This window comes from Sander lucioperca, chromosome 2 (assembly GCF_008315115.2).
Source record: "Sander lucioperca isolate FBNREF2018 chromosome 2, SLUC_FBN_1.2, whole genome shotgun sequence".
Classification (NCBI taxonomy): domain Eukaryota; kingdom Metazoa; phylum Chordata; class Actinopteri; order Perciformes; family Percidae; genus Sander; species Sander lucioperca.
Genome location: NC_050174.1, coordinates 4,975,005 through 4,998,475, shown reverse-complemented (window position 1 = coordinate 4,998,475; position 23,471 = coordinate 4,975,005). Strand labels below are relative to the sequence as shown.

At 39.9% G+C, this 23,471-nt stretch overlaps 1 protein-coding gene across 4 annotated transcripts in view; it reads right to left on the bottom strand.

The window, feature by feature from the left end:
- gak (cyclin G associated kinase) overlaps positions 1-23,471 on the bottom strand; it is a 29,692-nt gene extending 6,221 nt beyond the window's left edge. For 2 of the 4 annotated variants that reach the window (XM_035990963.1, XM_031304991.2), the window contains exons 1-20: positions 23,107-23,248; positions 16,463-16,524; positions 14,890-14,949; positions 13,751-13,865; positions 13,052-13,194; positions 12,613-12,738; positions 11,590-11,679; positions 11,123-11,258; positions 9,104-9,216; positions 6,889-6,967; positions 5,563-5,680; positions 4,554-4,562; positions 2,862-2,911; positions 2,512-2,660; positions 2,101-2,223; positions 1,276-1,409; positions 940-1,134; positions 728-845; positions 552-631; positions 162-355 (exon numbers count right to left, since the gene is read on the bottom strand). In XM_035990963.1, coding sequence (XP_035846856.1) covers positions 162-355; positions 552-631; positions 728-845; positions 940-1,134; positions 1,276-1,409; positions 2,101-2,223; positions 2,512-2,660; positions 2,862-2,911; positions 4,554-4,562; positions 5,563-5,680; positions 6,889-6,967; positions 9,104-9,216; positions 11,123-11,258; positions 11,590-11,679; positions 12,613-12,738; positions 13,052-13,194; positions 13,751-13,865; positions 14,890-14,949; positions 16,463-16,524; positions 23,107-23,248 — 2,236 coding nt within the window. Of the gene's footprint in view, positions 1-161; positions 356-551; positions 632-727; positions 846-939; positions 1,135-1,275; positions 1,410-2,100; positions 2,224-2,511; positions 2,661-2,861; positions 2,912-4,553; positions 4,563-5,562; positions 5,681-6,888; positions 6,968-9,103; positions 9,217-11,122; positions 11,259-11,589; positions 11,680-12,612; positions 12,739-13,051; positions 13,195-13,750; positions 13,866-14,889; positions 14,950-16,462; positions 16,525-23,106 lie in introns of all 4 variants that reach the window. The other 2 variants (XM_035990967.1, XM_035990968.1) reach the window with 2 other exon arrangements.

The following is a 23,471-nucleotide window of genomic DNA, read 5'->3' as shown; positions in this document are numbered from 1 at the left end:
TCCCACGTAGAACTGAATTGGAAAAGAAGTGTAGAAAAACATGCTTCCAATGGGCTTGAGGGCAGAAAAGAAGAAACACGACTGATATATCAGTGAACTGAGAAACGTACGAAATGTATGAGACACACTGAGACTGGCTTTTGTAAAGCAATGCCACCTACCAAATTTGCTGAGGATTTCCTGCTGTTCATCACGAGAGGAGAAAAGGATTTTGGGATTGAGGCCCTTGGTTTGGAAGCCCTCCCAAGGAGGGGTCTTGGTGCTGGGTCTGTCTCTGGATTCCACCTCGATGTCCAAGTTGACCTGGAACAAGTCTGGGTACTTCTCCTGGATGTCACAGGCATCCAAGTCATACCTGAGAGAAGAACAGATAGATTGCAAACAGGAAGTTATAGAGAAACCGCATTTCAAGAGTTAATTAGAAAATAAGAAATCTGTTGGTGTTGATATTATTGTAAAAATTGAAAAATAAATTAAAAAAATTGAAAGCTTGGAGTGACAATGATCTTGTTTAGTCAAAAGTATTGCATTTCTCAAAATTGTGTACATACTTGGCAAACTTGACAGTGGTCGCATTTCTGGGGACAAAGCCAGTGTGGAACTGGATCTGAAACATCTTCATGGATGCCATCTGAAACACAACATTATATAGTTTAAAATGAGCTTTTCTGTACAGAATGTGCTAACTATTGATCTGTGTTGCACTCAAGCTTGTGGGTGTGTGTACCTTGGCCTGTAGACGTCCTCCCAGTGTAGATCTTGCATGGTAGATCACCACCAGTACATCTCCTTGGACTGTCACATTGAGGGGAATCTCTGCTCTCCCATCCTCCATCTTAAAATCCCTGGAAAGAGCAAAAGAGTGAGATAGAGAATGAATAAATGTTACTGCTTTTACGTAGGGAAAGCTGAAAGGCTTTCTTGTGTGTATAAACGTACCTCATCTTGTCGTACTCCTGTGATGTGCTGAGGACTCTCTCGTCTCCAACATAAACTTCGCAAAACGGTCTGCAACCATTACGCTGCTTGTTAAACAGCGGCATGGGTGTCATGACAATGGAGCGAATTATTATGGGCTTGCTGTGGGGGACGATGGGCTCCTCTGCCATCATGTCGCACATATACTCTATATACCTGCAACAAACCAAAACTAAATGAGGATCTTATATTCTTAGCTTTTGTTAAAGAAAAAATATGTTGGTGTAGGAGGAGGTAAAAGCTTGAATACTAGTGTCAAATCCAACTATGACAAAACACCATAGTGTGTTTTCATACCTCTTGTGTGAGGGTGCAATGCCAGGTGGGCAGCGTTTCATTGAGAACATGTAGACAGCCGCCTCAGCTGTGGTGAAAAGGCGACAGAAACACAGGAAGGAGCAAACTGCCACCGCGGATACTGCCCTGCCATCCTACAGAGACAAAAGGTGAGGTTAACAATTAAAGATATTGCAGGTGTTGTCCTCCTCCTTATTTTTCTCATCATCTACTTACGTCATGGTCTTGACTTCCTCCTACCCTCTTTCCCTGTCGGATCATGCATGAAGGACTAATGGTATGTGCCCATATAGATGATTTTTTGAGGGCATGGATCGCCCCACTTCCCAGCATTGCACGCTAGTGGGCTTGCCACTAGCAGTTATCAGTTTCTCTGCAATGGCAACTGACAAGCAAAGAAAACTACATCCAAGACCGATGGCTGCAGCTGATTGGATGAACGCTTCACGTGGGGCTGTCTGCTCCCTGATTTCAAAAGAGACTCGTAGTTTTACGGAAATAGTTTACTGAAATGTGTTTCTGATAACATTTTATGCGAGAAATAGCCTTTGCAGTTGCTGAATCTGTCTTCATAACAGATCGTCAAAGGTCAGCTTAAAATATTTTTGTGAGTTTTTGTAAGGCAGTGAGTCAAGCTGGACACTCCTCATTTGCATAAAGTAGCCTGGATTCAACTTTATGCAAATGAGGAGTCCCAGCGACGCTTCCAGAATGCATTGCACGGCTGCTCACATAGACAATGAATGGGAAGCGGGGAAATGACGCTTACAGTGGACACGTACCATTAGTCATGAGTCATCTAGTAGGTGGCAAGAGATTACTTACCAGACAGTGTACTATACAGATGTTCCTCTGGTCTTGTTTGAGCCATAGATGCATGTTCTTACACACACTGTAGAGACTGCGGAGGTTGGGGGCGCGGCGCACTTGCCAGTTACACTCTGAAACCTACACACACAAACAGACACACACCTGAATACAACAGGAATCTTATAAAGCTGCACACAAGTGAAGGATAACCCTACTCTCAAAATAGCATATACTGTGGGAATATTAAACGTATGCATGCAAACTGTGCCAAACGCAGAAAGTGAGACTGTGGCTGTTATGTGTAAACAAACTATCCACTCACAGCAATGACATACCCATATTGAGACAGGGACGTTTGGTAATGTCACACATTCACATGCATCCACCCACCAAAAAGGTGCACACGCACACAAACACACTTCATACCCTGTTGTGGAATCGAGAGGGCCTGTATGATCGTTTGGAGAGGTTGTAGACAGCATAGTGGCCAGCATGACGTGAATCGAGAAACAGACGGACGTCCTCAATGTTGTTCTTTATCGCTGACTCCACCCCCTCTGCTGGGAAGGACATGACTACACACACAAATACAGAGAAAATATAACTATTACATCAAAAGGTTTATTATATAGTATCTAAGATATGTCAAATCACTTTCACTTAAGACATGTCTGAATAGAATGATCTCTGGTTTTCATAATGTAACGGAGTCATGACTGATTGACAAAATGATGCAGTAACAGAAGGTTAAAAAACTGCACAAGTATGTAGCCTACCTGCTATTCTGGAGGTGATGTATGAAATATCTAGGTCCCCTTTGGCATAGCTGTAAGAGAAGTTACAAGTGCACTTATGAAAGAAGTAGGTATACAACATAGTAGGGAGGAAAACACAAATCATTACAAGCAAAAATAAAAATAAAAACCAGAAAGCTTTATATATTACGATATACACACTTATAGGATTCTGGTTTTAAAACCACCATGTTGCAGGGTGGAGATGTTCCCAACTGTTGCCTTTTAATGGAGGCTGTCCCACAATTATGCAAATTAGACTAATACACAGTTTGTCTTTCCTTAGTCTTTAATGTATCCCATGCATCTGGCAGATGCTCGTTGTTGTATAGGAATACGCTCAGGAGGATCATTACTGCCAATAGCTTCTTGGTGTTAGGTATGATTGGCAATTAATTGATGTAAAAAAGTAGGCTACACTGAATTGTACAGCAAAATAAAGCACACTGGAACAATGACAACGGCAAAAACAATGCAATATGATTCCCACTGAATATTAAAATTGAGTATGCATGAACAAACTGTAGGCCAAGCAAAGAAATTAATCTATCTATGCTGATGACACTTCACTTTTTTCTGTATGGTGTCAGGACAGACAGGTGACACTGGTTAAGACACAGATATAGCTGAAATGGTGATTTAGTAAGCGGTGGATTCATATTAAAACTATTTAACTACCATTCACTCATTCACTCAATCAATCAATCAGTAATTCATAAAGACAAGTGATTCCCAACCAGAAGTACATCTGAAGTTGCTTTTGGGTGCATGGAAGCATTGTAGCTCGACTGATTTGAAAAAAATTTAAAATAAATAGAAGTTATGATCCTAATAACAAAAAAAAAAAAAAAAAAGATCCACATTGATTCAGCTTTAACACCTGAAAGCCATGTTGCAAGTGCATGAAAAGTTAGCCAGAGAGTGGAGACGTTCAAAGTGATGAATGAATGGTTGAAATAGATAACTAAAAGTAATGGATAAACGGTTACAACAGTTCGCTTAAAGTAATAGATCCATGTTGAAATGGCTCAAAGTAACAGACAAACATTTGATATACTTAGGTAAAAGTAATGGAATGGTTGAAATAAATGGAAGTATCAAGGAAAGGGTACTTGGGTGTAACTGACAAGGGTAGGGGGTACATTTGACAAAAGAAAGTTGGATACTTTTGTTGTTACAAATAAATTCCTGCTAAATTAACGTCAACATTTTTAACAGACCACTTCAATTTTGACCAAACTTTGAGGGAATTTGCATTTGCACCGTTTACTGGTGTTTCATTTTATAAAGACTTGTCAGATGCAGGTGGTATAATGTGCCTTTGAAACAAAGGCCATCAATGCTACAGCGCCAGCTCTTAAATCTGTAACTTGTTATTGACCGGCCCATTCACAGAGAATATCTTTCACTTGTTTTGTTATTCGCTGAAATCATTTTCCAATCATCTGGCCCTTCCATTCACTCTTTAAATGATACTCATCTGTGCATTCACATCACATTCTGCATTCAGTCATTTGAATTATTGAATGTGTGATGTTAGGATCAGCAAGCTATGATGGCGGACACGGCACAGCAATAGGCTTAGTAGGGTTTTTCTTCCTCAAAATCAAACACAAACTACAGGAGCACACAGAGCAACGCATGAGTTGACGCACTCCACTGACCCATATTTACCTTGGGTTGCTAGGTGATGGACACATAGTGGGACCATGAGGGATTGGGACAGAGAAAAGAAACAACAAAAAATAAACAAAACGACCAAACAAATGGAACAAATCGATGATAGAATAACCAAAGGAAACATCAAACTTTAACGGATATGGAAAGAGTGGCTATTAAAGGAACACTTTGCTTATTCTCAACCCTTCAGTCACAGAAGCCGCCAGTCTTTAACATCGTCACTGATTGCTGAAGCCAAATGTAGCAGACTAGATTACTCCCACCATCCACTGACTTACTCTCATACCAGTGGTTGGTGAAATAACTACAAATAGAAATAAAAATAGGTTTTGCTTTTTTCTGGGAGGTTCACAACTGCAAAGTCTATTAGAGAGCCAAGCAGCAGAATGTTCCTTTTAAAAAGGTAAATCAGGGGGAAGGGTAGGTATGAGTATGAAGGCTTACATGGTCAATTTGCAGGTGTACAATCATCTGTTTACTTCAGGTTGATGCAACTATGATGAAACATGATGACTGATAGTCTTTTTTTTTTTTTTTAACGCTATGCCATATGGTGGATGCCGATATAAGAAATTCCAGACCATGAGTGTATACCAGTACACTAAATTTAAATTCTACAGTCAGCTGATTTTTTTTACCCTATCGTCAAACTGCAATAAATGATTACCAAAGTAAACAAGATGGTGAAATCGTCTCAGTTCAATAAGTAATAAGTTTGTATATATGAAGTTACAGTAGCCAGTGCAAAATGGGAAAAGTTTAACTGAATGTTTAGTCATCTCCAGGGAAACAAACATAAACATAATGTGAATCATGAGATCAGTTCAGCAGCACATGTCCATGTTGTGCCAAGTGAAGAAAACAACTGTCAGGTTAAATAAATAAAGCACAATGCGTGCAAACTGATCTGTAATGGCAATAAAGATTAACTGAAAAGTAAACAAATATAAATAAATACAACAATCACAACAACGTAAAAAGTAACAATGTTGGAGCACCTTACCTGGCTACTGATTGGATGACCTTAGAGGAAGTGTCCTTTATGTTGGTCAGGAAGCGCTCTGTTCCTCCCCTTAAGATATCCAAGAGGCCACTGCCTGACTGATCAGGATCGTATATGCCTATAGGTATCGTGGGGAAAAAGAGAGAATGCTGAATATGATAGATTTGCAGACTGATATTTGGCTTTAGCCAGAGACAGGGACAACAGAAACATCCATGCAATCCTTGCATGAAACTGTGCAAAATGTGTAATAATTGCTTTTTCAAATTAGCATCTAATAAATGGATCTAAGTACATTATAAAATATCCGTTTGCCAAGCCACAATAAATTACTTAAATACATTTTATTGAAAAATACATACTCTGACTGTAGATGTGGGTAAAAAGGCACATTCCCTCTTAGCTGCACTGTGCATGACACTCATGATAACAATATTACACACACAAACACTGAATGGCATTACGAAGTTGTTCAGCAAATAGGATCAAAATGGATTGTTTGTTTTACTTTGAGGTAAATGCATTGGATAAAATAATTTGATTCCAGCTGTGGTGAAGCTACCAGATGTTGAGATACAAAAACAAGCTTCATGTATTGCCCAGGTCAGACAGTACGGACGGACAGGAGGAATGGAGCCACTGCCTTCAGAGAAACAACAAACATATTCTGCCTTTCGACAGATGGTTGACTGGCCTTGCACAAATTCTCTTAATGGACAGTATACAACCTGCATGTGTATAGTCATTTGCTTGTATAGAACAGACTATTAAAAAATCCTGCTCTATACCTGAGAAATGAGATTGAGAGTAACATATCTCAAAATGTTGGGATACCATGTGTAACTCTCAGTTTATCTATGTGTGGGATATCACTGTGTGTGCGAGGGAATGTGTTCCTGGCTGATTAGAAATTGGGGGTTAAAAAAAATAACAGTTTAGTGAAATGAAGTGTACTGCTCAGCCATCCCTCAGAAACACAATGTAAAAAAGACATATTTATGGCTGTAATACAATGTAGTTATTTTGCCAGTTTGTTAGAGTGCAGCATAACAAATTTATGGATATGCTAGGGGTCCCTTATTGGGAAATAGGTTGTCTGTCAGCAAATCAATGAGTTGTTAAATATCCCTTTTGGAAACAGGACACTGACATGATACTATTGCTCTGTTTTCAGAGAGGTTTCAATTTCACCCTCCACACCTAAAGTGTGAACACTTGAAACAAAGACACCCTATAAAAACAAACACAAACCTGCAAACTCTAACAAACACTGTCCCAAACACACATTGAGCATAATGTTCAATTGTCATTCACACAAACCATTACCTGCATTGTTGTGGACGTTTTGGATCTGCATGGGCGGCTGGGCTCCATTGTTGCCAAAACCTCCATTCTGCTCCAGCAGCTGCAGACATTCATAGCCGTCATACACAGGGCGCCAACAGTAGTACGCACTCAACATTGTAACAGGTAAGTCAACAAAATGAAGACTTAATTGACAAAAAACTTAAAAGAAACTTGCAGCCAGGACAAGATTTTGCATAAGATGTTCAAAACAGATCTTCCTTAGAAATGCAAAAAAGTTGTCATCTTGAAAAATGGAAATAATACCCAAAATACCAAATCATTTCCCAGCAAAAAAGAAAAATAGACCTTGATGAAAAATATGGTCAGAGGACGACAAATAGGGGAACAGAAAGAGCATAAATCAAATTCTGAGTGTGAAGCAACAGGTCTTGTCTTTGTCTCTAAATGTAAAAACACCAGAATCCCGAAACGTCGCACAATCCTAAAACATCGCAAATTTAAAAAAAAAAAATGTTTTTGTCAGACATGCTCGATAAAATCATTTTGAGATGAGAACTGTGTCTGCGTTAAGGCAGCCAGACAGATATTGCATCTTGCTTCCTCTCCAGGATGTCTACCGTATTCCCCTTTCAGTATTTCACTTCCATCTCGGCTCCCTTCCTTCAAAAGTTTTCTGCTCAACCTCCTCTCTGCTCCATCTCACAGTCTGCCTCTCCATATGTCTGTGCCGCAAAGCAGCACAGAAAGAGGAGAAGAAGGGGGAGGAGAAGAATGAGGATTATAATCTCCTTATGTCCAGCAGGGAAACCCCTTCTTAACCCTAATCAGATCAGCGATCGCCAAATCTGCCTTCGCTCTGCACACACTTCCCGGCCTTATCAGGATTCGGTTTGGTAAAAAAATTGGTTGGGATAAAGAAGAACTCGGTGCAGTTTGTTCTGAGCAATGGCATAGAATAAGACCGAAGAATCAAAGTGTTTGCAGTACTAAAGCACGGGGGATATGGATTTTCCTAGAGTGGTAACAACTGTATGATTTCCAAAGAAGAATAAGAAAATACTTAGTATTCATACTTTTAATGATGATAGAAATATAATTTAGGACACATACACTGGCTCAACTATATATCAGTCATGTGTGTATTGCACACCAGAAGGTTGTTGGAAGAAAGAAGAATTACTGTAAACCTGGAGATTTTTGACACCGAAATCAGCTTTTCATACTGTTAAATCACAACTGTGGCTGCAGATTTGGTGATAAGTACCAGGATTTGAGTTAAGAATCATAAGAGGCTGTGTTTGCTCAGTTAGTCTAGACCAGCCACCATACAAGGCAACATGCGGTTCTATTCCAAAACCTTGGCTAAAATCTTAAATCTGATTATGCTGAATTAGCTACCGTGGGGGGTAGCCTTTTTTCTGCCTTTAAATTCACTATGCCACCCAAAATACTCCTGAAGTCTTTGTATCACTTCATGCTTGTTTTTTAATTTAATTTCAATTTCACCCATTTCCCACCTCTATGTCTCTCTGTCTCTTTGGATCCATTAGTACCATGCCAGCTGGGAAGAGAGGAGCCTGGGAAGGAGAATACAGACTCCTTTGAGCCTGCCACTGTGTGTGTGGGTGCACGTTGGTTGCATGTGTAACCGCAGCGGTAATTTGAGTGTGCGCGCATGTTTACGCACACTGCGGAAGGAGCCGTGTGGTCGGACTGTCAATAGCCTCTTCACAGGCTGGCAGACACTGAGGATGTGCCGCTGTCTCTCAACTTGTTTACTCCAAAATGCGCTTGGTGAAAGTTGTCACCTACTCAAAACGGATAGCTGAAGCAGAAGCCATAATATACGGTTACAGATAAGGATAACACCTTCAAATGCATTTTCCCCTGTCCCTTATCTAGGAGAAGAGACTAATCTATCAGCCACAGCCAAGATGTTGCGCTATTTCAGTGGTAATCATCTCTGAAAATCTACTATCTGGTTGTTTTAACCTCAATGAAGAAACATTGACTTTTCCTTGAAGATAAGGGCTTGAAAAATAGCACAGCAAACAGCAACAGAACAGCACAGCATGGTAAATGTTGTGTGCTAAAGATAACATGACTACTTGATGGTTTAAAAAAAAAAAAACGATTTGGAGAAGTTTTATTGTAGTATCACTTCTTGAATCTAGTACCGTAGTATTTTTTCTTCTTTTACAACAGCACTGAACACAATCATGCACAAACCTACCTCTGTAATGGGAGACTTGGGGTTGACGTTGCGTGCTGCTGCTATCTCCTGGAGCTGGTTGACCAACTCTGTAATAGACAGACGCTCCTCTGGGTTCACCTTCAACATGGAACCTGGACAGCAGGAGCAGGAGGACGGGGTGCAGTGGAAAAAGAAGGAAATGTTACAAATGTAAAAGAGGTAGTTAATGATGAGAGGGATGACAAAAACATGGACATGGAGAGGAAGCAATCCTTGAACAAGACAACAGCCAATTATTTGCAAACTATGGAAATCACGGATGTATAAGATTAATTAGTAACAATTTGTCATTAATCACATGCACAGCAATCGACGTGAATAATCAAAATGATAAAAATGTACTATTTTATATATTCTTTTTAAGTTCATTATTATTGATACTTTTGTGCCACTGGACATCTGCCAGGAATTTGACAGATTTACATTTTCCACCAGGTGGAGCTGTTTAATTTAACTAAATTAGCCATAACAAGGTACTGGTGGTATTGCCAATATTCAACTTGTCATGGCATTCCTCTGTTTCTATATTACATTACATTACATTTAGCTGACGCTTTTATCCAAAGCGACTTCCAATTAAGTGCTTTCAACATTGAAGGTGCAAACTCCAGTACTAAGTGCAAGTACATTAGCTTTAAATAAGCAAAACTACAAAGAGCCATATGAAAGTGCAGCTTCAAGAATATATACATATATATTAGTGTTAATTTTGTCACCTATTTTTAATTTAGTCTTAGTGCCAAATGTCCTTGTTTGTTTTAGTCATATTTAGTCACATATCTTTTTTTGTTAGTCAAGTTTTAGTCGACTAAAAGTTTCGTCATTTTAGTCTAGTTTTAGTCAAAAGAGAACTCAAGGAATCTTAGTCAAGTTTTAGTCAAAACATTTTAGTCTTTTCTTAAATAAATTATTTCTGAGATTATTTCTGATAACTATTTCAGTCAAATAGTGTTTCACACATCTCAAATATTGGTTAAATGTCATAATTACCTGACAAAATACACTTGTTGAATGATTTTTGTTGAATGCAACTTTACACGTTAGATAAGCGCCAGGACTCTCGGGCTCTACAGCACGTTGTTTTGTATAGATCATACATTTCTCTGGCCGTTCTGCAAGCTGTTTAAGAGCTGCTTCACCAGCAGGTTAAACCTGTCTCCTTCCCTTGCCTGGGGCCGGGGCACATCGCTACGCACTGCAGCAGGCTGAACCGGGCTGAACCGGGCTGAACCGGGCTGAACCGGGCTTCCTCCCTCCCCCGCCTGGGCCACATTGCTACCTGCATGTGTGATGGCTAGACGGAAAAAAGGGGACACGCTGAATCTCTAAATGAGCCGAGCTTAGTTAGATAAAGTTGTGGGGGAAAAAAATACTGGGAACCAAGCAACCGGCCTGTTTGGAACAGGCACGCGCTCCAAACAGGCACTGCACTAATTTTTATCTCATGATGAAAATGTAGAGACGATTGTAGACGAAAATGAAGAGAGATTTTATCTTAGTTTTTATTTTATGCAAAACATTTTAGTCTCGTTTTTTTTTTGTCAACAATAATGCATGTTAATTTAGTCTTAGTCAGCGTTTTTGGACATTGGTGCAGTCTCGTCATCGTCTTGTCTTAGTCATGGAAAAAAAGGTCGTTGACGAACATATTTAGTCTTGTCTCGTCTGACGAAATTATCACTAATATATATATTTTATTTTATTTTTTTTATCCGAGGTGCAGTCAGAAGAGATGTGTTTTTAGCCTTCGTCGGAAGATGCGTAGGCTTTCGGCCATCCTGATATCAATAGGGAGCTCATTCCACCATGAACTACTATATGAACGTTATGTCAAGAGATCCAATTCAAAACATATTTCAGGCCGTTTAAGGTGACAGTAAATTTGACCTGTAGGGACCACTGTGATTAGTGGGCAAGAAGAATAGAGGGGAATAGAGAGATGGATGAATAAATGGACAGGCAGGCAGAAACTAGCAGGCATAAGAGAAAGGTACATACGTATGAGGTTGTGGTACACAGTGTACTTGACATCATTCTGAGGGATGGAGTATTTTCCGTTGACGATTTGCAGCTTGGCTCCCTCCTCGAACGGGTGCTGCTTGAAACACAACAGGTAGAGGATGCATCCTAAGGCCTGCGTGGGAGAGTGGAAATAATAAAGACAACAATAAACTCTTAAGCCACCTTTCTTAATGAATAGAAAAGAGAAAAAAATCACAACAAAAGACATTGACACAAAACACTGTCAGTAGATAATCTTGTGTTTGTGTCCAAACAACTAACGGAGAAAAGACTAACTAATGTCTGTCAATGACCCCACATAATAATTTAGCTTTTTAGTGTTGTTTATTTACACTCAATATTCCTAACATCTACCAATCACTAAACGGGATGTTTTGATCTTTGATCATCTTGGATTAGCTGTGACAATGGTGGACAGAAAATAAAAAGGTAAAAGCTCTGACCCAGATGTCCTGTTTATCATTGATGGGGAAGTTGGAATAGAGATCGATCATCTCTGGCGTTCGGTACGCTGGAGTGGTGTTCCTTGTGATCTACACACAAACAGGAAAAAAAAGGAAAAAAAACTAAAACCACACAAAACACAGCTGTTGGACCCATGTGGGGTGTTGTAGTAGATAAAACCAGAGCCAAGCATCCAGCTATAGTCAGATGTTGGTACATTTTGGCTCTAACTGAAGTCATTTCTTTTTTCTCTGAGGAAGATTTATAAAATTAAGAAAATGCTTTGACAACCTTTGGAGAAAAAACTGTTTTACATGAAAAGGAAACATGTGTTATGTGTTCCCACACTGAGAGCTACGCATGCTTTGAAACAAATTATTCAAATCTAAACTAACCAGCCGTCCACCTCAGATTTTCCTCAAGCATCTCTTTTGTGCTAGTCTGAACACAGGTGCCAGATAGACTTGCAATTTATTACATTTAGCAAACCGGGATCTCTGGGGTTCTGCATACTGAGGCTGTGTGTGTGTGTGTGTGTGTGTGTGTGTGTGTGTGTGTGTGTGTGTGTGTGTGTGTGTGTGTGTGTGTGTGTGTGTGTGTGTGTGTGTGTGTGTGTGTGTGTCCATGTGGTTATGGTATTATTATAATTGTTCATTTTTCAACAATTGAAACCTTGTTCATCTGTGCTTCCTGGACCTCTAGCTGTTAATTCAATCAAACGTTTCTGGTTTCTGTCAAACACCATGACGCCAGTATTGTCACTGATCCACTGTAATTTCTTCATGTGTTTTTCCCCCCTTTCAATTGAAGAATTGACTTTCATAGAGAAATTAGAAAATATTATACATTTAATAAAAACTTTATTATATAGGTGTTTTCAATATCATCTGAAACAAGACCAATGTTAAGCCTCAATGTATTGTATAAGGAGGGCAATGTTGAGGTAAACCATTAACTGGTGTGTGTGTGTGTGTGTGTGTGTGTGTGTGTGTGTGTGTGTGTGTGTGTGTGTGTGTGTGTACCTCATCCTCCACCATGGACCTCTTCTGTGCTGACCAGCTGTAGTCAGGGTAATGGGACACTGTGGTGGCGCTGCCAAAGTCACACAGCTTGATGGTGCCCTGGTTACTAATCAAGAGGTTCTCAATCTGCAACATATCAAGTAAGAACAGTGGGTTAGTATGTCACTCAATACACATTTAATTACCAATTAGTAGTTTATAGTTAGATCAATTGCCGTATCTTATTCATATTTAACTAAAATGTAGTTAAATTGAGGTGTTGCATTTAATTCATTCATTCCAGGGAGCTGCAGATCACGGATACTTTATCAATCTGGGCTTACATTTCACTGGAGTTGTACCTCGTATGATTTCACGTGACAAATAAAAATGTATTGATCGATTCACCAGCTCTTTGATACATCATTCACTCTCATCCAACGACCGAGGAACAACATACCTTGAGGTCTCTGTGTGTGATTGGAGGCTTCTGTTTGTGCATGTGCTGCACGCCGCGGCACGTCTGGTAGAAGATTTTCAGCACAGTGTCACAGGACAGGAGAGCCCTCTGCTCTACTCGCTTTATAAAGTCCACCAGCTGACCTGGGGGAGAAGAGATAAATAAATAAATAAAAAAAACAGATGGATGAATGAAAGTCAAAGTGAAGAGTAACACCTGTCACTACACAGATGCCTTTTTTTTTTGTCTGTTGATTCCAAGTTGTACGATTCATTTGGGAAAACACGAGACACTGCAGATAAATGTCTTCTATCATACAATAAAATAGTTAATCAAATAATGAAAAGGTGCTTCACACACATCGAATAAACGACTGAATAGTGTTAATACTTATTTTTCATGGCTAAGTAAGGTCGCACACAAAGCTGAAAAAACAACACTACTGAATGAAAACAAAGTCTGTTGTAAACGAACAGTCAGACAGAAAGGAAGCAGAGCAGGAAGCAGAAAGGCTGCAGACGGGAAACCATTTCATCACGAGTGCCTTTCAGTTAGAGTTACTAGGTGAATGGCTCCGACTACTCAGACTTACTGCAATTTTATCCGTTGAATGAATTAGTACGGATTCAGTAGTGAAGTAAACAAAGATAACAGGTAGAAGAATAAGTAGAAAAAGTGTGCAGGAATGCGTGTAGTTACCTTTACACAACTCGGTGAGGATCAGGAACTCGGCCTGCCCGGTGTCCGACTCCTCCTTACTGATGGAGGCGGCAGAGCAGAACTGAACCATGTTGGGATGACCGGACAGCTTTTTCTATAGAGCGAGCAGGTCAAGGAACATACAGTATAAACACTACTGCTGTGTTACTCATCCTCTGGTGACAGAGTTGGTAGGATTTACCTGTGGCTTGTCAAATCTACCAACCACTTTGGAGGGCGTTTTGTATGATAAAAAAATCAAAGTGACTAATTAAATAGTGAGTTTAATCAGTTATTGTGGCCATTGATTTCCAACGATTTGAAATCAACCTACTCTGCCTTCCACTTTGATGCATAGCCAAGTCTCAAAGGAGCAATTGTATTCCCAAACTGTACTGTAGCTCGCTGGTCAAACATTGAAAGCAGCAAGAGATTGTGGTTGGGTGATCGGAAGAATTCGCGGGTGACTTTAGACTTTATTTTTATGCCTCGTCAGCATTTGAGGCAACATCATGCAAATAATCAAGTTCTAAAAACACTATGTCGCAATGGTACCAGGAACACGGGGCTTCATTTACCAAGAGCCTGTGCCGCCACAATGTGCTACACGGCATGAAACGACATTTGCGCAACAGTAGAAGAGATGTCCCAGCATTTTTTTTAGCTGCTGGCCAGAAGGTTTGTTAGTTCCCTTCGCTGACTGAGTTATCTCCTCGATAAAAACTGTAACTCCATAAAAAATGGAAGTAAACAAGTAAATAACAGATCTGTCAATGAAAACAGATTATCAGATTTTTAAATCTTCTGTCCCGCCCATTACTTTTTTCAAACAAGAAACACAGTAGAGTGCTTTAGGAAAGATTCACAAATTCAAAGTCTGTGTAAGTAAAACACTGTAAATATATATCAGTTTCTGTATTGCGCCTTCTGAAATGTGCGCTGTTGCCAGTAAACTACTAGTGATCTAGTAATGACAGTACACTACGCTGGAGATGCATTCCACAATCTTGTGAAGCCATGGGTTACAGTTTAACTTGCCTTTGTCACATGTTACCCTCTGCTATGTGCTAAAATAGAAAATATCTAAACTAACTGATCATAGTGCCTTTCCATCATGCCCTGGAAATAATTAAGGATACCATGAAGCAGACTTCCTGTATGATTTCCTTGTTCTTTTCTTCTTCATGCGACAGCAGCCTCTGAAACAAAAGCACGCACACACACACACGCACACACACACACACACACACACACACACACACACACAGACACAGACCATTGGTTCGTTGCTGCTCTGTGATCAGGTGAGAGGTCACCTTTTTACGAAACATTACCTAAGAGCGCTGAACAAACACGCTTTATCTTGTCCTCCCATGTGCATCAATTATTTATTTGTCCTGCATTAAGTGCTGACAGTTAATTGCTGAACTTATAAACAAAACAAAGCATCGTAACCTACACAGTTCAGCAGTATTACGAAGAAGTGCCCAACTGAATCTAATTTTTCCCCAAAGTCTTCATACTAAATACTAAAAACAAATCAGTATCTGCAGTGTTTAATTTAGTTGAGGAATGCAGGAGTACATATACAACATGGACAGAATTATAAAGTATGGAGCAGATGGTCCCCACATAATCAAATCTCTGCCATAATTCTTTTTTTTGGGAGGCATTTCTGCCTTTATTGGATAGGAAAGCTGAGATATGAAAGGGGAGAGAGAGGTGGGAAGACATCAAAGGTCGGATTCGAACTCTGGACCTTCTGCGTCGAGGAATAAACCTCTGCACATGTGCGCCCGCTCTACCAACTGAGCTAACCGGCCACCTGCCATAATTCTTTGAGCCTTGTCATTCTCTAAGAAACAACATTCTCAATAGGGCTGCACAATTAATCACAATTTTATCGAAATCGCAATATGCACTAGTGCAATATCCAAATTGCAGGGGGGCGCAATATTTGTTAATGGCAAAATATGTGTCAAACCATTCTGAATGAAGTATTGTGGTGCTGCAGAGACGTCCCAGCCTACAAATCCTATCCTACAGACTAAAGAAAAAATATTTCTTTGGTACAGATCCTCGCAAAAATCACACTAATCATTTTCATTTTTTAAGATTTAATATTAGTCAATGAACAATGAATGAACAAACATGATCATTCCCTTCAATATCGTGAATCATATTGCAATCGCAATATCAGTCAAAATAATCGCAATTAGATATATGTCCTCATAACGTGCAGCCCTAATTCTCAAGGAATGTTTCCTGAGCAATATGACTGACAACATAGCACGAGAAGTAGATGCCCACATTCACATTTTTTAACAGTTCCATCATAAGGGGTTAGGAGAGCATAGTGTCTAAATGTATGTGTAGTGTTTTACTGTAGAGGGTCACGTCCACTTGGATGTTAGAGTCCATTCATATGTAGTAACGCAGTGCATACTGCATTCTATGTACTGACTGGTATTTACTAATAATATGTAGTATTCAATACATATCACAACTATGTACTGTAGAATGCAGAATCAATGTGGATAGAGCTAATGTTTCTGATTCAGTGCATCATTTCACCATCACCATGCCTGTTGACAAATGAGTGGATGAATGAAAGTACAATATAGAGTACTACAGCCAAAAAAGTGAGAGTGGCTCAACATGTAACATGCAGCAACAGGTAGAATTTCCTCAGTGGGTACACCTTTATCTTACCTTGAGGGCATAGTCTTTACCACTGCTCATGTCCTGGGCTTCATACACAAAGGCAAATCCACCTGAGAGAGTACAGAGAGAAACCAGGATGTCATATGCATCGTTTACTGGCAATTACATCTACATGAATAGTGCATGCACTCTTAGGCTCTTAAAGTGATACGTAATCATCAGTCGCTGATGTTCAATGTATTGTGGAAATTGTGTGATGCAGAGCAGGATGTGTTGTAACAAGGTTTAATCTAGCTACTGTCTTGAATTAATGTCACATTTTCTATGTCTGATTAGTCGTCGTATGATTGGTGGACTTTAATGAGTTAAAGTGATGATTGGCTGTGGGGTTCTAACATACAACCAAGTACTGAAACTAAAACATTCAGACTTGGTATTTTATGTCACTGCTTTGTGCCATCACTTAGGGTAGTTATTAAAAACAAACAAAAAAACAACAATAAATGAGCCAAAAATAAAGGGAACATATAGATATAAAACTTAATTTATCCCAAGGGAAATCGCTGTGCAGCAGATGTAATACAAAGTGGGAAGAGTGCAAATATAAAAAGTCTAAGATAACAATAAGGTGCTAATAAGGTGCAAATCCAAAATGTATACAATACATACAATGTCAAAATCAGGTTAACAGTATGGATCATATAGATATAAACAAGTTAACAGTAGGATCAGTCTAGGTGGGTTGCATATACATATGTATGTATTAAATGTGAAGTATAAGTAGTATAAGAGTACATGGTTAATACAGAATGTTAATGTCCCTGATATTGCACTTATTGTCCCATTATCGCACATTGTGTCCTGTTAGGTCACGTGAGTCAGTTTAAAGGAGTAGAGTTGTAAAAACAAAAAATCCAATGGAGGTGGAGATAATAGCACATCCCATTACCAATATTCCCGATACTGAATTCATTTAGTTTTACCTTATGACTGCAGAGAGCACTAAAACCTCCAGCAACGCCCTGCTTCACACACTCATAAACAAACCAGGGAGCTGCCACGTATAACCACAGTCTTATCTGTTGGCTACTGAGCAGCCACATTACAGACATTTGAGCTTACGTGCCTTGCTAAAGAACACACAACACAAGCAACCTGCCTGTCACAAGCTTACTTTTCTAAGTTTTGTTTGAGCCACCGCTAAGCCCCTGCTGAATATACACCTTTTCACTGAAGGTGTGGCTTAAACCTGAACTGGTGACAATATGGGTCATGATGCAGAAATAATCAGACACATATTAGGGAGGTAGGAGAATCACTTTTGCTTGCTATGGTGTTCTTTGATAGCCTGGTTCTACCAGACTCTGAGAGTCTGGCCTCTCTCCATTGACGTGTTAAATTCCTTGAAGGCGGGCACTCTGTTGAAGTTTAAAACTATTGGATCTGCCCAGAGCTACTCTGGATCTGCCAAAACCAATCGCTAACGTTTGGTCGTGACGTATGTCATGCGCATGTTCATCGGGGAGACCGACAACTATCGGCTTATATTTAGCATTAGCATCGCCAGCGTTAGCCTTAGCCAACTCCTTCGCCACGAACGGAGCGAGCTGGAAAATCAAACTTTTCCCGACCTATGTGGGGAGGAGGGCCACAACATCATGGCCACCAACACAACCCAGCAAATATTGTTCTAGCTCGGGCTTTAACTTCTGGATATTCGGCAGCGTTGCCACAACGGACCGAATGGCTTCGCTCGCATCTTTCTAGCGCACGTCCTCAATGTCATCGTTCTCAGCTACTCCCTCGGTTCGCTGATTGGACCGTCAAATATTTGGCCGGAGAAAACCTAAGAATATACCGCAAACCCAGACGGAGTACTGAAGGGAAATGAAAATTGAGCGGAAGCACATAGGAGGGCGGAGCCAAGCTAGTTCTTTGAGCCTTCACAGAATAGCATAAAGCTGGACAGACTGTTCTCAATTAGACATATGTTTTTATAGAACAGCACCACATTGTTCTAATTACAATGTAATTGATGGAGAAAAAATATCTGTGCCATTGAGAGCCCAGTTATTTAAATGGGCCATTGGTTGTAATATAGTCTGTATGCATGTGAAAAGTTAAAATTATGACAATTACTATACATACAGTATATACACAATCATAACTTTTTTTATACATCACAATGTATTTCTCTTGAAAGCGCAACCTTTTATTTCTAGATTTAAAAACTGCTGTGGCTCGTGGAGAAGAACTTTTGGTTTCTTAAAGTGCCCATATTATGAAAAAAACACTTTTTCTGGGATTTGGGGTGTTATGTTGTGTCTCTGGTGCTTCCAAACACATACAAACTTTGAAAAAAATCCACCCATGCTGTTTTGAGTGAGATACAGTTTCTGAATGTGTCCTGCCTTCAGTCTCTGGGTGAGCTGTTCAAAATCGGCACGGCTTGTGACGTCACAAGCCTGAAACGAGCAGGCTAACCGCAACCATTAGCTCATAGCGTTAGCTAACGCTAATGCTAACGCTAGCATGCTACCTCGTTCTCAATAGCAAAGCACTGCTACAACACACACAAGTTCACCATAATCTACAAAAGAACTACTTACATGTGTGCCCTCATTTAGAAGTCTCCCAGCTAATCCTGCCTTGTAACTGACCGAAGTTGTAGAAACAGCCTTTCTTTTATTGTCTATGGAGCTAGCTAGCTGACATGATCTACATCTGAGCTACTGGGCATGTGCAAGTGCAATCAAAGATAGTACAGAAGAAGAAGAAGAAGAAAAGAGGTCTCACTCTGTAGCTAAAACAGAGACCAGCTGAAAAGAGGATCTGCAGCAGTGAGAGAGAGTGGTGCAGTACAACAAAAATATGGTGTTTTTTGAAAATTAAACCATGTAAACCTATTCTGGTACAACCTTGAAATACAATTATGAACCTGAAAATGAGCATAATATGGCTGCTTTAACGTTTTTGTCAAGTGTGTGTCTGTGTATGTCTACGCATTTAGCAAGCCACAGGCCAGGGAAAGGTTACCATAGTGATAAGTCAATCAACTACAAGCCTTGCTTTGCTCTGTGAAAACTTGAAAGAGCACCGTCAAGATTTGAATCTTTATTTACATAGGGAAGATTGCTCAGGTGATGAATAGAGACTTATTTTGCCAGTCCTGAATTTTTAACCTTGTCTGGGATTCAAACCAGCAACCTCATGATTGCTGACCCTTATCTTTAGCATAAAAGGCAAACACTGGTTTCATTGCATTTTTGAGCCCATGCCCTACACTTAACGCACACTTTACCTTACTACACTTAACACAAAATGCAACAACTGGCTATCAAACCAGAACATCATTTATTGTCCATTACAGCAACATTTACGAGCCATGCCAGTGACTTTGCTGTGAGGACGCACAGCCATCCCTGTGGGGATCACACGTCTTTCTCCGTCTTGTGCTGGTAAAGGGAGGGACTGAAAACTAAAAGGCTCCATTTTCTTTGCTCCAATTAAAAATCTATTCCAAGAAAAATACTGAAAATGGGGGTCAAAATGCTACTCCAGGGCGCCCGGGGGAAGCTCAGTTGGTAGATCGGGCGCCCATATATAGAGGTTTACTCCTCGATGCAGCCATGGTTCGACTCCGACCTGCGGCCTTTTGCTGCATGTTATTACCCCTCTCTCTTCCCTTTCATGACTTTATTTGTCCTGTCAAATAAAAGGCCTAAAAATGCTCAAAAAATAATCTTAAAAAAAAAATCCTACTCCATTATACCCAAACGTATTAAATCTTTCTAGATCATGATCTTTGTGGTTGTGTTAAATGATTACAGGAATACATAAGGAATGAAACAGCGTATCCACTCGAGCTCTGAATAAAGAGACGTCTCTCATCTGCGGTTTCACCTGCTTAGAGGAGGGTCAAAAGAAAGAAAAGGCCAGTCAGGTTCCCCTGGTCCAAAAAAACAGCCTTATTAACCTGAAGAATACAGAGAATGTGGTTGTGAAACTTAGCTCAATACTACCATGACAACCATCACTGTGTGAGGACTTTTTTTTCCTAAATTTACTCAACAGCATTATGTGGCTACCCAAATTCTTTGAAGTGCAACAAACCTTGAATGAGTGTTGCCTAACTGCCCAAGTGGCTAATACAGCAGACAGACAAACTAGTCATGGCCCTTAAAAGATAGAACCATCTGGTTACAGCCATCCATTGTATTCTCTCACCAAAGATGTTGTTGAGGAAAACACAACAAAAGGCACTTTTCAAAGAGCAGGATGGGAGTTTGAAAAGGGCAAAGGTTTAGTGTAAAATGATATGTGATTTTACCATCTGCTTTGATTTGAAGTGTGTGTTCCCTCACTGTAAGCCTTTTGACCAACTATGTAACTATAGCTGTACTAACACTGTGATTATACTGTTGATCAGAGTGGAATTAGTGCTGAAACAATTAGTTGATAGTATATATACAGAAAGAAGAAAAACTGTTTTAACAATCAGTTAAGCAATCATTTATCCAACAAAAATGTAAACCATTAACTGGTGCTTCTCAACTGTGAACATTTCTCTGTTTAAGATTTTTACAATATTTTCTGGTATTTTAAAGACCTCAAAAATCATCTTGTTAAATCGATTTTTCGCAGCCTTACCAGTGACATTTTTTTCAATCTGCTGCTATAGTTTTATAATCCATAACTATATCTAATAGAAGGACATTGTTTTCTACACATACATTTAGAATGCAGTTGGGACTTAACGCTCAATGGTGTTTTAAGCCCCCAACGTTTCCTTCCAGGCAGCGCTGCGACCGTTGACTTCAAGGCACCTAACCTTAACCCTAACCATAACCATAACCTAATCCTAGTGTCTTTCAGGCAGCGCTGCCTGGAAGGAGACGTTGGGGGCTTAAAACACCGACAAACGGACTGAACACGTCAGAATGAGTCAGAGAGTTTCGAAAAGTGGACATGGAAGTGGGTACTTTGAATTACAAAGGAAAGGCTGTTTCTATCCAAAACAGTTTCCTTGCACATACGGTGATGAAACAATCTGTCAGTCAGCAAGTTCCCGAAGGTGGACAGAGATGGGTCACACTTTTTCAAAGACACAACAGAGAGACTTGCCCACTTCTTTAATGTCACTACTACATTCGCTAAAAAGTCAACAGTCAGTTGAGAGTTTGTCTGCTGAACCACTGAAGCTACACCATGGATCATGACTTCAACTCTGACCTACTGGTCTGACCATGCTGAAACTCTGTTACACCGAGCAATGACTTACTTGTTTTTGGGCCTAACTGATCTCACTGCATGTTAAACAAAAGATTAAAAAACGATTTCTTGTTAAATGCATTTCAAATACAATTTGTGGTTAAATCTAATTTAACCAGTATTTTTTAAACAGACTAAAACCAAAATAAAAATCTAGATTACACATTTACTGTCTGCTCTATCAGACACTATTGCAAGTAACTAAAAATATTCATGATAGTTAGATTGTTTTGCCACTTTGCAGCGAGGGTAAGAACCCCTGTTCCCTGCCACAGAGAAGAAACCTGATCTCTGGGTTTGCATGGGTCATGTAACCAGAGAGCTGCTGCATACAAACAAATACAGATTGATCTTTCAGATTGAAACTCAGATACATTATTTTAATCAACTGTTGCTGAAATAGTGGTTCCTCCAGCATAGGATGATTGGACAAAGAGTTTCATATATAAGATAACAGCCTAATAATATATGTATCAAAAATAATCAGCAAAAATCCTTTTTTTATTTGAGATGGCAATTAACTGGCAAACTAGTCAAACTTAAAAAAGTTTCAGCTGGACAAAATGTTTGCTGATGCTGACCTTCCAAGTACCAAGTATTAGAAATGTTAACATCAGGTTTCATCATTTCATCTTTTGTTTTCTTCATTTGTTACTCTTGCAGCCCTAGCCATAAACACATGAATACGTCTAAGAGGGAGGCATTAGGGAAGGAGTACTGGCACTTAACCAATCTCTACCTTGATTTCACAAAAAGGAATCCAGAATAGCTCTGCAGATGCGTCTGTTTTTGTAATTAACATTAACATTAAACGACTCCTTACATACCAAAAAAAAAAAAATATATATATATATATATATATATATATATATATATATATATATATATATGTGTGTGTGTGTGTGTGTGTGTGTGTGTATTTACCAAGCTAAGTATTGCTTTGGTGACAAGATTGTCATCACTGATAATTTCCCTCTGCCACGGCCTTCCTTTCTGCTCCCTCTATTATGATCTTTCTCTTGAGTCAAACATGTCTTGCTGCCAAGGAAGATGATAAGGTCTGAGGTATGTAGCAAGCTATGGGCTGGGAGTTGGTGGACATGTAAAATGCAGCTTTGCTGTAGCTGCAGCTATTATCATGACAGCTCAGCGAGAATAAATGGGTTACGTGCTATGCAAGCTGCAACCTTCCAACCAACCATCACCTTCGCACATCAGAATCTGGAAATGGATTTACTGCTTGTTCGACACACACGGAACCAAGTTATCAACTGGTGTTTACTTGGTGACTCATAGCTCTGCAGTTGCAAACGCTATACGAAGTATGTCACTAATGCTAGCCTGTTAGCTAGTTAAGCTAGCTAGCGTGTCTAGCCGCACAAGACGTTAACAACATTTCTCGTACTGGTACACCATCTCACCTTCCGCGATCACCCTCTTGATCCTCAGTTTCAAGTCACCAAGCTCAACGACTTGTCCGACGAAATCATTCTGGTCCCGGCTGGCCGCTCCGGACGAGCCGGGGCCGGCTAGGAAATCCAGTGCCGACTGGAAAAGGGACATTTTATCCAGCGCCCTGCTTCAAACTCACATAGGCCGGCTCCAGTAAGGGAATGTGCTGTCTGAACCCCAGCAGACTCAACAGAAAAACTCTACGTCGGTTTACTCTGTTATAAAGACTTATAATCAGGTGATATTATTCTTTTACTGGACGCAAACATCCTCTTCCTGCTGCTAGGCTGACGAGGCCGCCACCATCACCATTGCTGACTTCCGTGAAGGGTGA